The sequence below is a fragment of the Ylistrum balloti genome, unplaced genomic scaffold (assembly GCF_031769215.1).
Source record: "Ylistrum balloti isolate Yb309-2 unplaced genomic scaffold, AGI_CSIRO_Ybal_v1 Utg369784, whole genome shotgun sequence".
Classification (NCBI taxonomy): domain Eukaryota; kingdom Metazoa; phylum Mollusca; class Bivalvia; order Pectinida; family Pectinidae; genus Ylistrum; species Ylistrum balloti.
In genome coordinates, this window is record NW_026781971.1 from 124,534 (window position 1) to 145,651 (window position 21,118).

Consider the following 21,118-nt stretch of genomic DNA (forward strand, 5'->3'; position numbering starts at 1 on the left):
CACTTAGAAGATCTGCCAGATAATCACGTTATCCATTTAAACCATCAGACAAGAAGTCAAGATGAAATATCAACCATTGTACAAAGTATGGCGCGGTCTACTGATACTGACAAAAGAACGGAATTTGCAACTACGCATGTGGAGCGAATTCTAAAGCAAAATCTTTGTCGTCAGACACCGATTCCTTCAGGGGCCAATGCAGAGTCAGAGGTGTGGTCTTTGGATAGTCTTTTATCCACTAATGGTGAAGATAATCCACCACCGAATCTTCCAGTAAAACAGAAGCGTGTCACTTACTCAGACGATCTGCCGGATAATCATGTTTTACATTTTTCTCTTGAAAAAACAATCCAAGATGTATCATCTACCAACGGGCAAAGTAAGAAGAAGATTCCCTCCGATTTTGGCAAAAACACAGGATGTGGTGACGGTGACACTACTACCATAACTTCCAAAATGGAGCAAATGCCTATACCAAAACCTCGTCGTGGGAGGCGGACCGATAACAATAACGAAAAAGGGCCTCCGCTCCCCCCTCGACTTTATCGACTGTACATGGATGTACCACATACAGATTTAAAGCTACCAGTATCATCAACAGAGACCAATCAATCAAGTAAAAGAGATTTTCTTGGTAAAGTGTCAAATAAAAGCGAGGATTACGATTATGATTATGCATTTTGTTGCAACTTCCCTATATACGCCGAAATGACTGAACTGTACACGCCAGAAACGCCTACTGGACAGAACAATACACCCATTTACGAACAGTTGGACGACCCTACCAAAGAAACAAATCGGACATCAAGAGAAACTGACTTTAAGCCTCAATCCGACGTGGAAAGTGACTATGATTATGACTATCCCGATATCAACAGACTTTCCAGATTAGCAAAAGCATACGAAAAGTGGCTTTTATCTACTTGTCCAAAATGTCAGCAAAAATCAAGGAATTATCAGACAGGTAAACTGAACAGCAACTCTTTTGTGCACAGAGAAGCGAAAAACGGAGCTAGGTCGAAATGTAATGCAAACAGGAAATCTTCCACCAAAAACGAGTCAAATGGCTGCTCGCATCGAAAGTACTCGTGTAACTTAGGATATCATGTTCCTTGCTCATGTAGGGAAAATCCAATTGACTCAAATCAAGTTTGTTCAGGAAATTATGTGCAATGTTTACATTGCAACAGATCGTGTGGATCGCACATTTCTTGTTCATGCAGCCAAGGGCATTATGTGTCATGCTCTTGTGGAAATAGCTCGTGTGGATCATATAATTCTTGTTCATCAAATTATGCGTCATGCTCATGTGGAAATAGTTCATGTGGGTCACACAATTCTTGTTCATCGCGTTTTGTGCAATGTTCTTGTGCAAATAGCTCATGTGGGTCGCACAATTCTTGTTCACCAAATTGTGTGTCATGCTCTTGTGCAAACAGCTCGTGTGGGTCGCACAACTGTTGTTCATGTAATTCATCTCATTTTGTGCAATGTTCTTGTGCAAACAGTTTTTGCAGCTGTGAAAATTATGCGACCTGTTCATGTGGAAATAGCTCCTGTTGTTCACTTATTTCTTTCTGGAGTGGTTCAGCACATCCAGCAGCATGTTCATGTGGGAGCTGTTCAGATGAATCAAACCAAACTTTTTCATGAAGAAACTGTGAATATATGACACCATACTTCAAGCAGAGAAAATCGTGAGGCATGCTCGTCTGCTCCTAATCCGACATGCCCAGATGAAATTAATTTCAAAGAAAATGATTCAGATAAAATGCAAAATGTTTCATCCTTTATAAATTTTTCAGGTGATGGAAGATCACCATATTTTCATGAATAATTATCTGGTTATATACAGTTGATTGGTCATGAGATTATCCAGATATGGAGTGATTGTAGTGATCATGTTATAGCCAGCAGTTTTGAGAAATTGGTTTCAGCAGACTGAAGAACTCTATAATTTAAATACACATTGTTGTGTCCATATTAAACTGCAGAATGCATTGAAATCAAACTTCAAGAGGTAATTGATAGAATCTAGTGAAAGTTGCATGAAAAATGAAAAACCAAACTATCCCTTTAGCAGTTATCAACTGAGAGCTCTTAATGGGTGTGGTTTTTTGTTGCTTTGAGTGAGGAAGTTGTACAAGACATTTGGAGTGTTATAATCCAAAGAAAAGTTGAGGTATCAAACAGAAACCTTTATTTAGACTGCCAACATCACAGACTTGGTGATGTATTACATACATTGTCATAAATAAAACATCATGCAAAGACATGTTGTTTTCACATGTTTATTGAGCTTTGTAGGAGCACAATCATGTCTGTATATTTACAGACTTCTATATAAGTCTGTGGTTTATATAAAAATGTAAAATTCTTGTTAAGAATTATTATACAAATTGTATTGAATTTTTTATCTTTTTTTAATGAAGTTTCTCTAATTATTGTCTTTTTTCAAAGATGATGCAAGTATTACCTGAAACATTTTGATATTTCTGGTAACATGTTATTGAATCTTGGATATACAAATTCACTCAATGTTAAATTTGTTTTTTTGACATGAAATTTGAAGGTCTGTACTAAGACAGCATGTTTGTTATGAATATGTATTTCATAAATCAAATAAAAATTGTTTCTTACTGATTTCACAAGCTAATACTATAAATGCCATGATATTCAGTAACAACAAAAGATACTCAAATTCAAGTAATTCATAAATTATCTATATATTTTTATACTTATATGTGCATTCCCATTCTATGCAAGTGATGGTGATGGGCGATTTCTGAAACATTCTTCCAGGCACAGTCATTTTACATGATGACTAACAGAGAGAAATACAACAAGCACTATGGTAAAAGTCAAGTGTATTTATCGGTGATTGTTTCAGCTTGTTTGGTCAGCCACTACAGGATCAACCTGAGCAAGTTGTACAACTTCACCATCGTCTGTCGTCACTGTTGCGACCCGCACACTATCTGACTGAGGCAATGACACTGCCACCTGGAGCCCATCATCTGATGGGTTCATCTGTAATATAATAAATATGTGAGGATTTAGCCAATTAACTTGAACAATTATCTTGATGCTAACACTTACAACATATGGCAAGAATGTGATTAACATGGTATGTATAAAACACTTCATTAAAAATGATAATGATATTCTAAACAACTCTTCCGTTCATTTGAAATTTTTGAAACATATTTAATTTTAACCAATACAAAAAATTGATTTAATCAATACAAAATCAGAAAAGAGCAAACATAACTATTTTTCACTTAATCCTTGCTCTAAATTTTGATTGCACTATTATTTAAATCAAGGATTCTTATTATCCCAAGATATGAATGCAAACTGGAGACATACTTATTTTAGCAGGACTTTAATTTTCGTGTTGTGTGTGCAGTGCCTATTCATGTACAGCACTAAATTTTACAGAAGGCCCAAGGGTCTTAATGGTCACCTGAGTTACAATGCTTCTAGTAACATGTCATTGAAATGATTTTGTTAAAAGAAGAAAGCTAACATTAGCTATATTGTACACATAATGCAAATGTAATCTATGCATAACATTAACTGTTGTGACATGCTAAGGCTTATAACAAAGCTTGAATTTAACGAACTTAAACTCAAAAATTGACATTTCCTTTATAAAATCTTACATTAATGAACAGTAGAACATCTTTGAACATTCAGTCAATTTGACCTTTTTTTGGCTCTGCCTAACAGCCCCTGAGGGTCAGCCAAGGTTAACAGGTCTTAGGTGATCTAAGAATTAAAATTTGGTATATCTGTATGTCTGTCTGTCCGTATACAGTAATGCGACAAGGTTTACATCAGTGGATATTTAAATGTATTTCAACCACTCATCAATACCAGTACTAAACTTTTCTCCATAAGAGGTGTGAATATTTGAACACATGTAAAAGATGATATACATTCATACCATATTACTACAATCTATCATCAAATTTAATGATTTAGGAAACAAAATATCTTGGAATTGTTCAATTTTTTTTCATCAAACACCACTGATCGTGTATCTATGCTAATAAATCATACTTCACACTTTTCCTTGTTTGCGTTAAATTTTTACTGCGCTATGTATGTTTCAAGTATCTATCTAGATACAATAGATATCAAGCCAATGTAAGGCACTTCTTTTCTTTAAGTACTAAAGTATACAACTTGAAAATATAGAAGTATTTTTTATCATCCTCTACCAGTCAAGAAGATTAAAAGGTGTCCATAAGGACTTGGTCATAGAATACAATAACTACAAATTTACTGGGCAGTTCCCAAATCTGATAGAAATTTTCCCAGTCAGAATTTTTATTCAAACATTTCAAGAGCTTTCCAAATGTGTCACAGGATGTTTTGATTTTTGTAAAAATATTGATGTTTTTGTCCCAATTTGAGGAAAACAATATTATTGATTTTCAAATAGGGTGCTTTAACATAGCTAGCAATCTTCTGTCTGTGTGAATGCCTGCATGTCTGCTGTGCTGAGAAATGTAAGTGTTCACTATTGAATTTTTATAGCACTTTGTGTCATTTCATCCAAAATTAAAAGCAAAGACACCATACCACCTATATGAGATCAATTCACTGGCAACTGCCTGTGTGGAGGGTCCACATGTAAAACTACTAAATCAGAGAATATGACACTTACAGGCATAGGGACTTGGATAACTTGGTCACCCTGTAGTATTTGTATATGGTGAGCCTGTTGTAGTTGAGATATCTGTTCAGGGGTGGCATGCAGTATCTGAATCTCTCCTGGCGGTAAGCCCTCTGTCTGCATGGCAGCCATAGTTTGTTTTAAATCCAACTGTCCCTGTATAAATAAAGTACAATCAGACAGATGTTTACACTTTTTTACAGAACACTTTCTTTTTCAATTATGCAAAAGTTTTCTTTCATAACATAAGAATGTAAGGCTTCTGTAAAAACATAACCTTTAAAGCATCCTTTAATTAACGTTTCTAAATATAATAAAATATGCAGTCAATATTGGTCACCATTACACTAATTTGGACTTGACTTCTTTATAGCAACAACATTTAAAATGCATGTCAATAAAACACAAAGAAGACTATTCAAACTGTTCACTCACCACACTGTGTGGTTGTAAAAATAGTATTAATATAATCCAATACTAGATACCAATTACAACACACCACTGTGTACATGATCTTAGTAAAAATATCAAACCAATAAGCAAGCAGTGATACCAACAGTACCTGGTGTATATGTAGTTCTGCATCCTGCAGCGAGTCCTCGTCACTGCCCATTTCATCCTGTCCAACTTGTATATAGGTAGGGGTAGATTTTCCACGGAATGCCTTCACCGTAAGTGGCATTCCTTTTTGTTTCCGACGAAATGCTGTTCTACATTTAGAGTCTACATTTTGTTTAATACGATGCCAGTCTGCTTCATTGATACCAAATCTATGTATAAGATGACCTGTAAACAATGAAGTAGATAGAGGTTCATTACTACAATAACTAATCCAAATATTGCTTATTTTATTGCAAATTCAGAAGTATCATTCTTTTAAAGAAGGAAGCAGGATTTTTAAGATTTTAAGAAGTATCTATGAATTGCCTCTCATGCAAGGTACCCAAGAGTAAACATCTTTGACAAAAGAATGCTGAAGCCAAACAAAGCTGAAATCTCTTGATCTGCACTGATAAAGTAGAACAGAATTTTATTTCTTTACCAGAACTCAGAAATATTTTTACACATTTAATACTTTTTTTTATTAAGAATATTTAATCAAAACCCTATTGGCAATTCTAAACATGTAGTATCTAGAAAGATCAGTTAAGGTGATGCACATCACTCCAAGAAATACTTGTGCATTTTGCTTCTGGAACAGGTGAGCTTCAGATCATTGTTTAACATGTAAGCGTGACTACAATAATAAGTCTTCTTTTAGTTATGCTTACATCTGATACCATAGATCATAAGAGGATCTAGTTGTCTTTTGCCATGTTTGCCCATGCCAGACAGATTAGAGGATGCTTGTGTTTCTCTATCAAATAGGTAATCAAGCATGGTCAATGCCATTTTTTCTGCTGTTCGGCAGTTCGAATGTACATGAAGAAGGTCACTGAAAAACAACAGAACTCCATGATTTGGCAATATCAAGAAAAATTTTTTTTTGCTGGAAAAAACTCTATTCATGAAACAAGGCATTTTAGAAAATATAAAACCAAATATTAACTCAAAAAAATATCAAGTAGAAACTTTAAATTGTTGAAAAGATTGATAAGGAAATAAAATGTTAAAATGGAAGCCTTGTTTACCACAGTTTAAATCTAGTAAACAATGAATCTGTCAGATATAAAAGATACTGGAAAACTGTTTTAAAAGCAGAATTTATTATTAAAATACGATCGATCTTTACCTTGGTGTTATTGGCACTCTTACTCTCATTTCTGGATTGTTCTCATCTCCTAACCATGTACCTTGTGGATAATCCTCTGCATACAGCAAATTATAATGTTCATTTATATTTCATTTGTTCTGTTATTCATTTTGTACTTAAATATAATCAATGTATAAACAATTATCAGACTGATGAGATTTTCCCAGTGATTTTATCTTCTGTTTCAATAACTTTACATAATCTTGCTATCAGATAACAAAGCATGATGATTATGAAGCAGATTCTAATTTTTTCCCTGATGAAGATACTAGTTCACAATAAAGATGTTGATCGAAGCACATGTAAGTACAAAATTTTAAAATTAACTGAAATATCTTAATATTGATTTGGGCAATAATGCAAAAGTGACATCATTTTTTCTACCTGTTTCTTTGTCACAGCATATGTAGAAGTAAATAAAAACAACAGTAACATTACCTTCAGAGTTAAGGGTTATAAGAGTTACATTTGGTCCAAGTCCCATGTTCTGTATACCATCACCATTGTTTACACCAGGGCCTGAAAGTAACATTTCAATATAAAAGTATAACATAGGTGAGTGGATGCTATACAAAATATACCATAGATAAAGGGAGATTACTTCATATGTCTGTCATTGCGCTATCATCCCACCAAGCCTATATGTAGGACTTCTATAATAAACTTATACACTGCCAACAACATAATTATACATGATTTACACATTACCAACAATTGGACTACAGAATTAACACTGAAATTCTCTTTCCTAAATTAAGAAATGATCTGGACAAAAGTTGAACATTTATTTTGACTGGCTAATCTTGTTTCTTTTCTGAATGAGACCTCTATCTGATTTTTATAACTTTCATGTTTACATCAGAAATACCTAGAAGATGGCAGTCATTGCTACCCATTAGAGTAACAATGAGTTTGAAAAGCTATCAATGATTTGATAGTTCTGCTGAAAGTGAGAACTTGTTAGATGGATAGGAAATAAAGGATTTATTAATTTGTACAGAAGTTGAAAGAGGATTTCTGATTATTGACACTCCTGAAGATAAGATTGTATGTCTAATGAGTGTGAAAATGGCATCTGTGATAGCCCCATTTACTACATCCAGTGATTATTTGTGATGTTCCTGGGGATGGTACCACTACAGAATCTGTTATTTGAAGTTTCTTTGTGTGGCACAGATGTTACAGATATCAGGTAAAGGCTATAATTGTTACACAAAGCAAGTTACTTCTGAGAGAAAAACCAATTAACAACTTGTAGTGTTATGGGCACAAACTTACAAGTAACCATGCACATATTTATTGCTTTTACTGTTGACAAAAGTTTGACCTGTCCAGTCCAGCTGGTCAGTAAATAAGGTCATTAAACCTCACTTGTCTACAAAGTATTTCAAAACCATCATAACATATCCTTATAGATTTTGTAATACTTATATTTCAATGTTGTTTCATGCCTCACATATTTCCCTGTTTTCCTTTCACTGTTTAACTTGCAGTAACTCTGTCAATAGTTATCTCGAAATTTCTTACAAACTGAAGTATAGAAAATTGAGGGGTGTATATAATCAAGATCTACAACAGTATTGTACAGTGCCAAGCACTGAATACTTGTCTAAAATCTGAGTGTGTGAAGTGCAATGACATCATCAGTTTTGATAAAGGCATTTCCTGTTGATCATGAAAGAAAATATGATGTAAATTAATTATATCATAGCAAATGAAAAGGATATAAGTAAGTTAGTATCTATACTATCACTGAGTGAAGGGTTCCTTGTGACACAAGTCTCATTTAACACCAAGTCAGTATCTATACTATCACTGAGTGAGGGGTTCCTTGTGACACAAGTCTCATTTAACACCAAGTCAGTATCTATACTATCACTGAGTGAGGGGTTCCTTGTGACACAAGTCTCATTTAACACCAAGTCAGTATCTATATTATCATTGTAGTGAAGGATTCCTTGTGACAAGTCTCATTTAACACCAAGTCAGTATCTATACTATCACTGAGTGAGGGGTTCCTTGTGACACAAGTCTCATTTAACATCATATCAGTATCTATAGTATCATTGTAGTGAGGGGTTCATTGTGACAGTATCTATACTATCACTGAGTGAGGGGTTCCTTGTGACACAAGTCTCATTTAACACCAAATCAGTATCTATACTATCAATGTAATGAAGGGTTCCTTGTGACACAAGTCTGATGTATACCAATAATTTATCTCTGTATAAAGTTTGTCCAAAATCCATGAAAGAATTAAGCCACTGATGATTTTTCATATAAAGCAAGGGCCTTTACCTTTGACCCATGAAACACAACGATGTTTGAAGTATATTCATACTTGATTTGACCTAATTCCATAAAGTTGTTTGGTGCTTACAAGGAATCAGGACAGAATGGGACAGGAAAAGGGCAACATTATATGCCATGCCTCCTTTCCTCCCCCCACATCCCAGATTTCATGTATCTGCAGATATATTGCAGGCATATTTCATTTTTCTAGTTATCTCTTTAAATCACCTTGTAAAATTGTATTTACCTGTATTATCGACTTTATTGCTTCCCTGAGGCAGTCCAACAATCACGGCTCTGAAATATTCAATTTATGATCACATCTATTACAGCTACAATTGTTCATATTAGTCAGTCAATTTGACAATAAATGCTTTTTCGTTGTCCTGTAATAAGCCCACATCATGACATAGCCTTCAGCAAAAGGTTATGAGATGGCCATATGGACTTATAGCAACATAAAGGTTGGGGAGACTTTTAAAAGAAACAGTGTGCACAATTTTGAACTTTCTTTAAAACACATTGTTCTAAAATTCAACTTTTTCAAGATTTAAATCTTTGATAGAAAATATATTTGTGAATAGTTTTCATAATAAAAAGAGAAGGTGTCACTGTGCTTACTTTTTGGGATTTTCAAAGAACAGAAATGTTTTAACATTATATATGGGTCCTAAAATTCAAGAAAAGTGGTTCAATAAGTCATCATTTACATACCATAAATTTGCAGCTATAGTGCGCACTTAGGTACAGTGTGCAAGTATCTATTTGGGGTCAGATTTAAAAAAAAAAAAACAAAACAGGAAATATAAATATTCATCACTGGTTACCGCAGTGCAACTGATGATAATTTGATCCATCGATAATAAGGAAACCACAATGAGCGTGAACCTAACACATTTCATTATCTTATGTTAACAAATTCACAGGTGCCCGACTTAACAAGCATGGAAGGCTAGGCTATTTGGATAAGTAACAGTTATTAACATGTATCACGTTGAGTATGAGGTGATTGATGACATACGACTTGGGCTAAATGCATGTTATTGGTCAGAAAACGAAGTTGTTTTAACAGTCTGAAAATGTTCAATCCTACCTTGTCCCCATAATAGCAGGTTATATGTTCAGTACTGGTATGATCTTTCATGGAATCTGTACCCACTGGGGTATCAAAATGTACTTAATGATAGGTTGCATACATCAACTTCAACATGGAGAGAGAGAGCTATATAATTTAGTTTGCGATGCTGATATGCCAGCATTACTGTCAGTACAACAGAACTGCATGTGCAGGCCATGCAGATCCACAGAGGTCATAAGGTCATTGACTTCAAAGCATTGACGGGATGGGCTAATAGTAGACCTGTCGTTTAATTACGAGGATGATTACAACCTGCTTTACCACGAGAACAAAAAAAATCTGATGCAGACTTCAATCCAGCATTCTTCTTTAACAGTGACAAAGATGAGGAGGAATTTGAAGGATTTCAGTGACTGTTTAGCACATAGTATTGAAAGTGATCGGTGACTGTGTTTATTATAAAGTAACTTCAGTGCTATTGAATCATTTCCTACTTAGTGCTTTATGTATCTATCGGTCATCAGTTGTTTTTTTATATATAGTTAAAATAAGGAACTGCAATAAAACATTCAAAATCTATATAATTCTTTGTTGTTTTTATCTTCAATTCATCATGTATGACCGACAACTCTGAATATAATTATGTGAAGTGAGGTAGTCCAATGTGGCGGACAGAGAACACGAGAATGATAACCCCTAAAATGGCATGTTCCTGCATATAGTATGCACCCGTTTTTGACACGACAGATTTTGCCTAAAAAAGTGTGCGCTATATGCGCAAATTTATGGTACTTCAAATGTGATTTTTGTTGATAATTCATACAAACTTTTGCTGAACTCAAGAAAAGTATCCTGACAATAAAAAAACAACCAGGAAAAATCTACAGAATGTTATATTAACTGTTACACTTTTTGGCAGAAAAGTTCACATGTTGGTCACATAATATATTGAAATGAAAAAATCTACAATATATTATTGGAATTGATATATAAAAATTATGCCATACTTCCAGTCAAACAAGAGTTTCATACATCCTTAATATATATCTCAGGTATGTGATATAGTTAGTAACTACAGGTATCTGATACCACTGACCTGGGCAGTCGTCAATAAACATGTTTGGGAAAATCATGTATTTAGATATATATCCAAGTCCATGGGAAAATTTTAACTTCTATGGAATTTTTATATTCCGTGTGTAAGAGTGGTCTTAATTTAATTATAATCCTTTATATTTGCTACGTTTTTATTACATATATAAGTAAAAAGAGTCGTGTGAACTAACAAAATCAACATGTGCTTGACATGTATTACTATATACATGTACAAAGTTTTGGAACCTTAGCTACCAAAGACATATCATCATAATCACTATACATTTTGCAACTTCACAGGCTCATTTGCCTCTTTACAAATTTCAAATCGGATAGGTTCCAAATAGCTAATTAAGAAACACATGCAAATCTAAGATGTACTTAAATACTAACGTTATTTTCTTGAAAGAACACACAACTTGTCTGTTACTTCAGCATTTTCTTGTGAAAGCCTTGTGAAATATTCCTTGAATATTTTCAAGGAAAGACACTATGGTATATACTGTTTAACGATTTAATGTGGAGCAGTCAATATTTTGTGCTTTGTGGCCTGGTAACCTTTTCGGAAAGTTTAGATTTAGCACTTAAACCCAGCCCTGTGGCTTATACTAGGGTACAGTTTACAGTCAGGAAAATATGGTACATTATGTACAGATGTGCATCTTAACAAATATTTATTTCATGCTACCTATGTAAAAAATAGATGTAGTTAACAATTCAAGTTTAAGAAAAAGTACATTCATCCTACAATTATTTGCTTAGTCTAGTTATATGAAATATTAGCTATTTGTACAATTTTAAACTGGTAGAATATGTGAAACTAATCAGCATGTTCTCTGGTATTTGATACATTCTACATCACATATTTTCCCATCAATAATGAGATATTATATCTGATCAGCTGTTCATAACCAGTTCAATTGAATTTGTTATGAAATAACTTCAAATACTAACAATCGTAGATATCATGTAACAAGTGTTTCAGCTTTTTGCCTCTTTTTGTCTACATATATCATAAGAATTGATCTTACTGATTTAGTGATGAATAAAAAATCCATTTAATGCTTGAAAAATATATGGAATTAAACATGTGTTTTGGCTGAGCCATGGCCGTATGTACTGGCGTTATAATGGCCGCACATCCACGATCACCACTATCACCACTATCACCACCAGTCCATCAGCCTTATTATCGCCCATCAAATATGCAAATCAGAAGAGTCAATTATCAATGGCTTATCTGGTAAGTCAGTCACATAGGCATTGGGAGGGCATGTTTTGTGAAGTACAGCTACCATTGTGACATATTACCAGAAAATAATAAATTACAAAAGACTGTGTCCTATGTCCTTTAAAATCTAGATTTTGATTGAAGGCCTGGAGAAAAATGCTTTACTAGGTTTTCTAAAGGTGTAAATAACAAAAGGTATAAATGACAAGAATGAATACTACAAGCAGATGATAAATGGAAACAATGCACAAGACATACCCCTTCCTATTGTTGTTTGGAGATACCAGGGTACTGTTTGATAAAACACCATTATTTTGTTTAGATGTCTGAATCAGCTCTTCCACTTTCTCTTCTAAGTACTTTGTACGGCCGTTCAAGATTTCTATGCTGTTTTCAATCCCATCAAGCCTCATACATATTGCCTTATTTATTGTGAAGAGTAGTTGCTGAAATATGAAAATAACATTTGTTTGTTCAGTGTGACAAAGCTCTGATAATGTATATTTAAATTGAGCATCTCCATGGAAATGGTTTTAAAAATGATCCTCTCCAGGTTAATTATTTTGATTGTCATTTGCCAACTTTGATCAGATGTTGAATTTTGAACAGGTGGTCTAAACTAGAGATATGCTTGATGATCAAACAAAGAGTATTGCTCAAGTGAGGATAATTGTTTTAAAATCTCTGAAACTGCTGTGGTGAACACAGATCAACAATAAATACCTTTATGGACTGGTCGTGATTGATGTTATTGTTGACATTGACGTTACTACTGGCTAGAGCTATACCATCTGTCTTCTGTCTTTTAGATTGAGGCTCCTCATCCCGGGGGTCATGTTCATCACTGTCTGCAGCATCAACTTTAAAAAATATCCAAACATACAAATATTTCAAAACACTGTACAAAGTCATATAACAGATTTTCTTCAAACTTATGCAAATGTTTTACAATTCAAATACAACTGTCTAACAATTAACTACACATTTTATATCCATTTCTCTCCCCCAGATAATCAAATTTTTCTGCTATTGACCATTTCTGCTTTCATTCTCTGTGATGAACGACTGCATTCCCAAAACTATCAAAGGGGTTAACTACACAAAAGAAATGACTACCTCGATCAGGGGAAAATTATAAAAGGATAGTTAACATGACACTGTTCATTGACTTTAAAGAGGTAGTGGAACATCTGCAAATACAGCTATATATTCAAATCTGACTATACAGATATTGATAAAATGTAAACAAATGAGCCATACCTGGTTGCCATTATGGTGTGCACATTGAAAAAATTGGATGACAAATCTATCAAGTCAGCAAAACAAAAGATTATGTTATAGAACAATATTTTCGTTGAGTAGGTTGAGTTTCACAAATTTCACTTGTTCCACAACAACATTCCAATTTATAGCAGATTGCCATTTTTATGTCACAAAAACTTCATGCTAGAAGCACACTAGTGGCCAAAATCTGCATAAAAGGGATGCTTCTCTGCAGACAACACAATAAAAAAATGACAAGCTACAGAGTCCATTACTAAATTAGAAGTGTATGTGGATACTCGAAAAGTACCAACAATGAAATTCTCAAAATTTGTCCCAAAAATGGGTGAAAAGATAAAAAATATTCATTTCACTGACTTCCTTGATTTGTCATCCCATTTTTCCAATCTGCACGAAAGAAACCCGACTTATCTCACCCGTTCTCTCCATGAATATATAGTTAGATTTGACTGTAGCCAAACCTACCTATATATCAAAAATTGCAGGTGCTCCAGTGCCTTCTAAACCTGAATAATAAGCTATCAAAATACCTTATTGGTATTTTTCAATAATAAAAGATAGCATCATCACATCTGAAAATGACGGAAGAGATACTTGCTGCCTGTATGTGTTGTAAGTCCTGGAATGCCATGGAGTGACGAAGCATCCACTGTAACACTGATGATTCCTTGGTCTCCCATGTTCTGTACCCCATCAGATAGAGTGATAGTGTCAACAACCATACCTGTCTGAGACGTAATTGTCAAGTCGTCTGCCCCTGGATCATCTGTGGCCATTTTGTATGTCTGCAATAGGTTTACTTGTAATTGATTGTGATAATGATACATATATCTGTTAGCCCCAGTGTTTCTGAGTTATCAGTAAGTAAAATAAAGGGGGCATCAGAAGTTATCTGAATGGAAATGACTCTTAAGTGTCAATATTCCCATTCATTATGCTATTATTGATATTTACATTTTTATTCACTAACCCATTTTAGAGACAGAAACGACTTGTTCATAAAGTGGTAGAAATGCATCCACCATGGATGTAGTGAATTAAACAATGATTCCTGCAACATACCCGCAAATCTTGGAATCATTTCAAAACAAAATATGCATGTTTATTTGCCTCACAAACCTTGTCAGACCTTATAGTTTGCTAGACTGAAATTTTTGGCCTACTGGTCAACACAAATTGAAGGAAAGATATATACTTGAAAGAAAACAATACAAATGATCTTTAACAAATGTCTTACATGTTCCATATGCCTTCTTTGGATCTCAAGTAAATATCACAACTTGTCAAGAAAGATTGCCTCCTCTGTGATATTTACGCGATGTTATTTAGCTCTATCATTGGTTGTTCATGAAGTTGTGTTGTACACTTACTGTTGCCAGTGTTGGTAAAATTTTTAGTAAAATGTTGACTGATTCACAACAAAACTTGATTGATATAAAGCCTGATACACGATGTATGAGCGCCATATGCATGGTTTTGAAAATTTCAAGTGTTATTGTTTCGAACAAATGAATTTCTCATACGGACGAGTACTTTATAGCAAAGCACCAGTCCGACGGACGAGTGTTTCAGTCAAGTTTCCGGATTCCGAAGATTAAATGATCTAGTATAGATAAATGATTAGGGTTTGGGGTGGAACAGTGGCCAAAATGAATGTGGAATCGAGTACTACTATTCTGACCCAACAATCACAGTCATTAACTAAGTCTAAACCATCTAATTTATAAACAAGCACTTGTGCGCCGGCTCTTCTAGAGGTTGTCAGTCGATGACAGCGGGCACGTATTTCCTTAATAATGAAAGGCACTATTTTAAGTACATGTGATACCAATCTTAACTTGCACAGGCGATACAATGGCCATAAAGATGTTATAAACAAAACCAATTCTATGATATCATTGCTAGCAGACGATTTTTACGTCGTAACCACGCTCAGCTTGTCAAAACAATGTTTGAATGACAAAATGTTTCCAGATCCGTTTGTATTATGTGATTTTGAGTTAATTATCGTCATTCCTACCGCCTGTGTGAACTGTCATTCACGTTAAGCACACAGGTCAAGTAAAAGTTGATCCCAAAATCACTTACTTTCTGCTTTGGCGCTTTACTACTCAAAAATTTTCACGAAATCACGTCTGTGTCTCGGGGAACGATAATGGCGTCCAAGACGGTAAATTGCGAGAAAGAACGATACTGCGCATGATCTTCAAAAGCTATTTAGTGAATGCTACAACCTCCCCTATAGATTTATTATTTATCTTCTATTACACATTAAAATCCTAATACATTGTAATTGAATTTAAAGCAGAACAACAATTTTAGATAATTGTATATATTTGTATTGAATTCAATGCATAACTTTTGCAAGAATTTGTGTCAGAAGTAAATAATAACGAGAAAAATAATACATTGAACTACCGGATGTTGACGTAAAGTGTTTAGAAGCACATGGGTCACACCTCACCAACCATGTATTGTCCTACTAGAACCGGTAAACACACACATTAGTTGAACTGACATTGGGTATGAAAGCAAACGCTGAACGTATTCGGTGTAATTTGATGGATTTTCAAGTACTTGCTAAATTTTACAATGTTTTTACACTGTGTTGCAATTAATTCCTTGGTATTCTCTGGCAAAATTAAGTCGCTGACATGGATATTTCTCGTTTTGGTACAAACGATGGTTTTGTCGTCTGCTGCGACAAGTGAAAGTGTTCCAGTCGATATCTCTAAAACAATGGTATGGGGCCCCGGGCTAAACTCAAGACTTGTTCTACCTGTGAGATATTTCTTCATTCAAGTCGTTGATGAAAATGGATCGAAGTAAGTTTTTCATTTTTATCTGTTTTTTTTATTGTATTTAATACATTTGGCATTTTTCGTACACAGATTTGATTTTGGAAAGTCACTCACTATATGATAATAGGATGTTTTTTGGTACTAAAAATCAAATAACTCAAATGCTAACTGTAACTAGTTAATTTGGCCGCTATGTTTTTGGTGTGCTGTTAATTTCAAAGATAAAAGTAGACTCGCTTGTTGTCATATGATGCTGAATTAAAATATAAGTAAACCATATAATAGATATGTGTTTATTTCAAAAGTCCATATATTGCTGTAACAGTACAAAAAAACATATTCATTGTAATAGGAAAAATAATGACAAGATAGATATATATCAAATTAGACAAAAAAGAGAATGCTACAGAGATGATTTATAAAATATATGCAGTAGATGCTGTATCAGATACATGTACAGTCTATATCTTCTTGTAAAACTACAAAGTAAAACATCTTTTTAACTTGCTTTGCTTTATATACTAGTTTTCTCCAAAATTACTTCACTGAAGTTTTCAAAATAAACAGTAGTTGAAAGCATAATAATTTTCAAATTGATAGTGCTAACTTTTGTAACCAATATTTTCTACCAACCTGTGATATTTTTTAAACAAAACAAATAATTACACAGAAATACCACCAAAATTTGAAGAAAATCAACCACTTGTTTTAAATCTTAGTGAGAATACTGATCGTTGCCAATTTGGAAAAAAAAGACTTACTATACAAGCTATTCCACTCTAGAAGACATTTAAATCCGTGCTGTGCTTATCATACAAATTCATTGGTTATTCATGATCGAGTCACATGTATTAAAATTTATGAGATTGAAGTTTTCATGCAAAATCATTTTAGGTTACATGTTTAATGAAAAAAACCCATGTGTGTATCACTATCGGGAGCCAAGAATACTATATTGATAGCAATACACACCCAAGGTATTAACATTTACAAAGTGGGGCATTTTGCACACAAACCACTTGCTCAGGTACACTACAAAAGGAGTATCCTAACCAGATAATAACTTCAAGCAGACACTACTTGAAAAAGATAGACCCTTATTTCTTTTGTACTTTATACATGCATTATTGATTGAGGTTCTATTGTTTTGGACTTGCATACATGTCTGTCTTGAACTTACAGTCTTCAGTCTAAGTAATATACAGAGAATGATTTGGTCATTTGTTGGGGAAGATGATTTTGTGAGCACATATACAGTAATTTAAAGAAAAAATATTGGTATTGTGGTTACTGTATAGGTAATATTGATTCAAAGAAAATATTTGAATACCCGGTAACAAATGTATCCTTAACACAAAATACTGAGAGAAATATTTTTAAGAATTGGCATAGATTGAAATGAAGCTGAAGTCAGATATGTTATTACTCTGTAAGATGTTTTTAATAATCTTTTGAGTTAATTATTTTGATTAAAGTTATAAAGTCATGTCATATATGCATCAGTGCTTTCAAAATAGCTTTACTTTTCAAAATTATGTCATGGTTCAATATAAGTAGGAAAGATTTTTTCTGTAGTAAACACATTTACATGAATGTGTATCTGGTACATAGCAGCACATATCATGTTTCTGATATACCTGTAATGTAACGTATATATAATTGATAATTCATTTTTTATGATGTGGTATGACAAACACTGTGCTATTGATCTCATGGTTTGATTTACACTTATGTTGCTGTTCATTGCCATTTTTACCTGCTGTGCAAGTTAATAAATCACCCATTTGAAGGCCTCAACTTTGCTTATGCTACTCCATTAAAGAACCAACTTTTTATGCTAATGTTAATGAAGTACAAATGTACCTGTTTGTACAACTTTACTGTAATAGAACAGCTCACTAGTGGTGGTATCCTACAATGTCTGAAATTCAAGAGGATAGAAATAAACTAAACAGAATAAATCATTGATCTGATTTGAGATGCATTTTTTTCTCACATGAATTTCATAGCAGCCTGTTCCTGCATGCAACTTGTAAGATAATGTTGATTTTTAGCTCACCTGGCCCAAGTCAACTGTGTTACCTTTGTTCATTCATCAACTTTTTCTATCGATTGATACTAGTCATGAACAACAGAGTGGATTTAGACCAAATTTGGTTGGAAGCATCCTTGAGGGAAAGGGACTCATTTTTGTATAAACGGTAGGTGAAACTTCCTCGTGTTTGAGGAGTGAGACCCAAATGGAAAATTCAGCAAATCCTTTAAAAGCCATCTTTTTTTAGCAATGTCTAAATTCTATCCTAGATTAATATAAGGCATCTTGGGTATAAGGAAACAAATTTTATGTAAACAGTAAAGCTAGGCTCACTTGTGATTGGAGGAAAAAAGTCCATTTGGGGAAATAGAACAAATTCTTAAAAATCCTTCTTTTGTAGGAATGGCAAGATTCTGTCCCAATTTAGTCTGAAGCATCTTTTAGCAGAGTAAAATCAAATTGTATAAGCCACCTCTTGGGACAGTAGGGGTGGGGACCAATAGGGTAATACAGAGGAAATTTTAGAAAATCATTCTCCTTCTATAGAAATGCCAGGATTCTTACCCAATGTAGCCTAAAGCATCTTTAGATAAAGGAGAGTCAGTTAGCTCCTTATCTTTTATATAAAAGCAAATAAGTGGAATAGAGGGAGTCTAAAATATATTCAATCACAGGCCATCACAGGTCAATGGATTTAGGTACCATACAAAGGATGGTCAGCAGGCCGTGATGGATGGATTGTGAAAGTAACACTTAATAATGATATTAGAATGTGTTATATCATGAGAAATGGTATATATAGGTTCCAAATATTGTGGTCCTACAACATGATAATTAAATTGTAGACTGTCTTGAATAAAACACTTTTGTATCTGAAGTTAGACTAGACCTAGTGTGAACTATGCAAAGCTACCCTTGACCAAGCATGACCTTTAGAATTACATAGATGACATATATCATGTTGTTAAAGAGCCATCAGGTTGTTGCTTACTTTTACAATAGAATTAACACACACTGATCTATTGTCAGATCATTGGATTTATGATTTAAAAATTAGTTCACTTGATTATACACTTAACCAATTAAAGAGAAGGAGAAAAAAAAAGGAAATTCAAAATTGTTTTAACAGAGAAATGTTTTTGAACTTGGTTGTCCATTAAAGACATTTTAATTGCTCTTCATGGAATATGATTTTGTGAAAATGAAGAGGTTACATTAACATTTTTCAGGATAATAAACTGCATGCTTAGCCAGGTCATATAAGTATGTTACATTTACAATGTTGAGGGTGCATCATTTTATTTCTTTTCAAATATCTTCTCTAAAATTGTCATTTTAAGGTGTAACCAGTATGCCCAACCGTTCTGAGTGAAATTTTAGCCATGACAAGCTAAAGCAAGCGTGAAAGAGTCAAAACTAGGGCCATAGGTGTATCAGCCTTTTTCTTGTCAAATCTCAAATTTGTTTTTCACTAAAACATTGAGTTTAAAACAAACAAATAAAACACTTTATATTAGTTATACAGTATTTTATTCATGACATATTTATTATGCCTCTTCTTTATTATTCTTGAAGCCACAATCGACAGCTTTGTCTGCAAATGTCACTGTGAATGGTTCATTATTCCAGGATATATAAACGGACATTTTGTCATTGTCCGATTCCAATCCCATAACATCTCTTCCTAGGGAAGACTCCGACAAGTTATCCTGACTTTTCCCAACAAAAAACCCACAACACACATCTTTTGCCTTTGTAGATAAGTGTGTTTTAACATTATACCACAATATATTTCATGCTGTCATGTGGTAAGTAACATTATAACAAGAATAATGAATAAAAGGAAAAATGTATAATCAGCCATATCAATGAGTATTTCAGACTTTTTCCAGTACATCTTACTTCGCTTCTTGAACTGTACTTCCCTAGTCTCTACCATATTTGTCATTCCGTAATAGTCATAACACATAATTGGGGTACCATAATGCACTCTGATTGATACTTCTTATTATGTAAGAAACTTGAGTTTTTGCGTAATGATGGACAAAGGGAGAATACTAAAAAAGGATGAAATAATTTCAATGGTCATCTGCTTCTTGATATTTACGCAGGAATATTTTCATATTTAAAATATTAAAGGCTCCAATTTGTTGGCGGTAAACTTTACAGCCACCCTTTAATGAAACCCGATAAGTTTTTACTCGACTTCTCAGTTTATACTTTTTTTTTCTTCACTGTAATTTTGAGGCTATCTGACATGAAAGGTTAAGATGACCTATTGCTATTGTGTATCGTCCGGCATCATGCGCCGTCCGCCGTTCGTTATCCATAAATTTTTCCTTTAAAACACTTCTCCTGCTTAATGCCTTGGTGGATTTCAACCAAATTTGGTCTGAAACATCAATGGGGTTGGGGGATTATTTCTTAAATTCTGAAATTTGATTCAGCTCCTAGAGACCTGGGGATGGGGCCCCATAACGGTAGTTAGACAATACTTGGCTTCGAAATGCTACTCTTCTGTAATGCTTGAATAGATTTCATTCAAATTTTGTCTGTAACATCAGCAGGGGTTAGCAAATAATTCCTAGATTCAGAAATTTGATTCAACGCCTTTGGACCCGGGGGCGGGGCTCCAAAAGAGGAAGTTAGACAATATTTTGCTTCAAAATGCTACTCCTTCTTAATGCATGGTTAGATTTCAACCAGATTTGGTCTGAATGAAGTGATCCAGAGATTGTTCTGACCAAATCATATTTTTTCGCTTTGGTCCCAAAATCCATCATAGCATAAATAGTCTGATCTTCTCATGTTTTAATCACACCAATGAGAAAAATATTTGGGATTTGATTTTTTTTTAAAGAAAGG

The 21,118-nt window shown here is 34.0% G+C and overlaps 3 protein-coding genes across 3 annotated transcripts in view; 2 read left to right on the plus strand and 1 right to left on the minus strand.

The window, feature by feature from the left end:
• Positions 1-275: 275 nt before the first annotated feature.
• Positions 276-1,766, plus strand: LOC132544236 (protein KPLCE-like). Its single transcript, XM_060207808.1, has one exon. It carries the CDS (start codon positions 457-459, stop codon positions 1,651-1,653), a length of 1,197 nt encoding a protein of 398 aa, XP_060063791.1. The 5' UTR covers positions 276-456; the 3' UTR covers positions 1,654-1,766.
• Positions 1,767-2,277: 511 nt separating this feature from the next.
• Positions 2,278-15,579, minus strand: LOC132544229 (protein BANP-like). The gene is made up of 11 exons (XM_060207802.1): positions 15,506-15,579; positions 14,016-14,202; positions 12,857-12,993; positions 12,392-12,579; positions 8,977-9,026; positions 6,876-6,956; positions 6,417-6,492; positions 5,956-6,119; positions 5,247-5,470; positions 4,676-4,840; positions 2,278-3,030 (listed from the first exon to the last, which is right to left on the minus strand). Exons 2-11 carry the CDS (start codon positions 14,191-14,193, stop codon positions 2,887-2,889), a joined length of 1,407 nt encoding a protein of 468 aa, XP_060063785.1. The 5' UTR covers positions 14,194-14,202; positions 15,506-15,579; the 3' UTR covers positions 2,278-2,886.
• Positions 15,580-15,886: 307 nt separating this feature from the next.
• The window catches only part of LOC132544227 (protein O-glucosyltransferase 2-like), a 39,598-nt gene continuing 34,366 nt past the window's right edge, over positions 15,887-21,118 (plus strand). Inside the window, exon 1 of the mRNA XM_060207799.1 lies at positions 15,887-16,242. Within this exon, the coding sequence (XP_060063782.1) occupies positions 16,010-16,242 (233 nt within the window). The 5' untranslated portion in view covers positions 15,887-16,009. The remainder of the gene's footprint in view (positions 16,243-21,118) is intronic.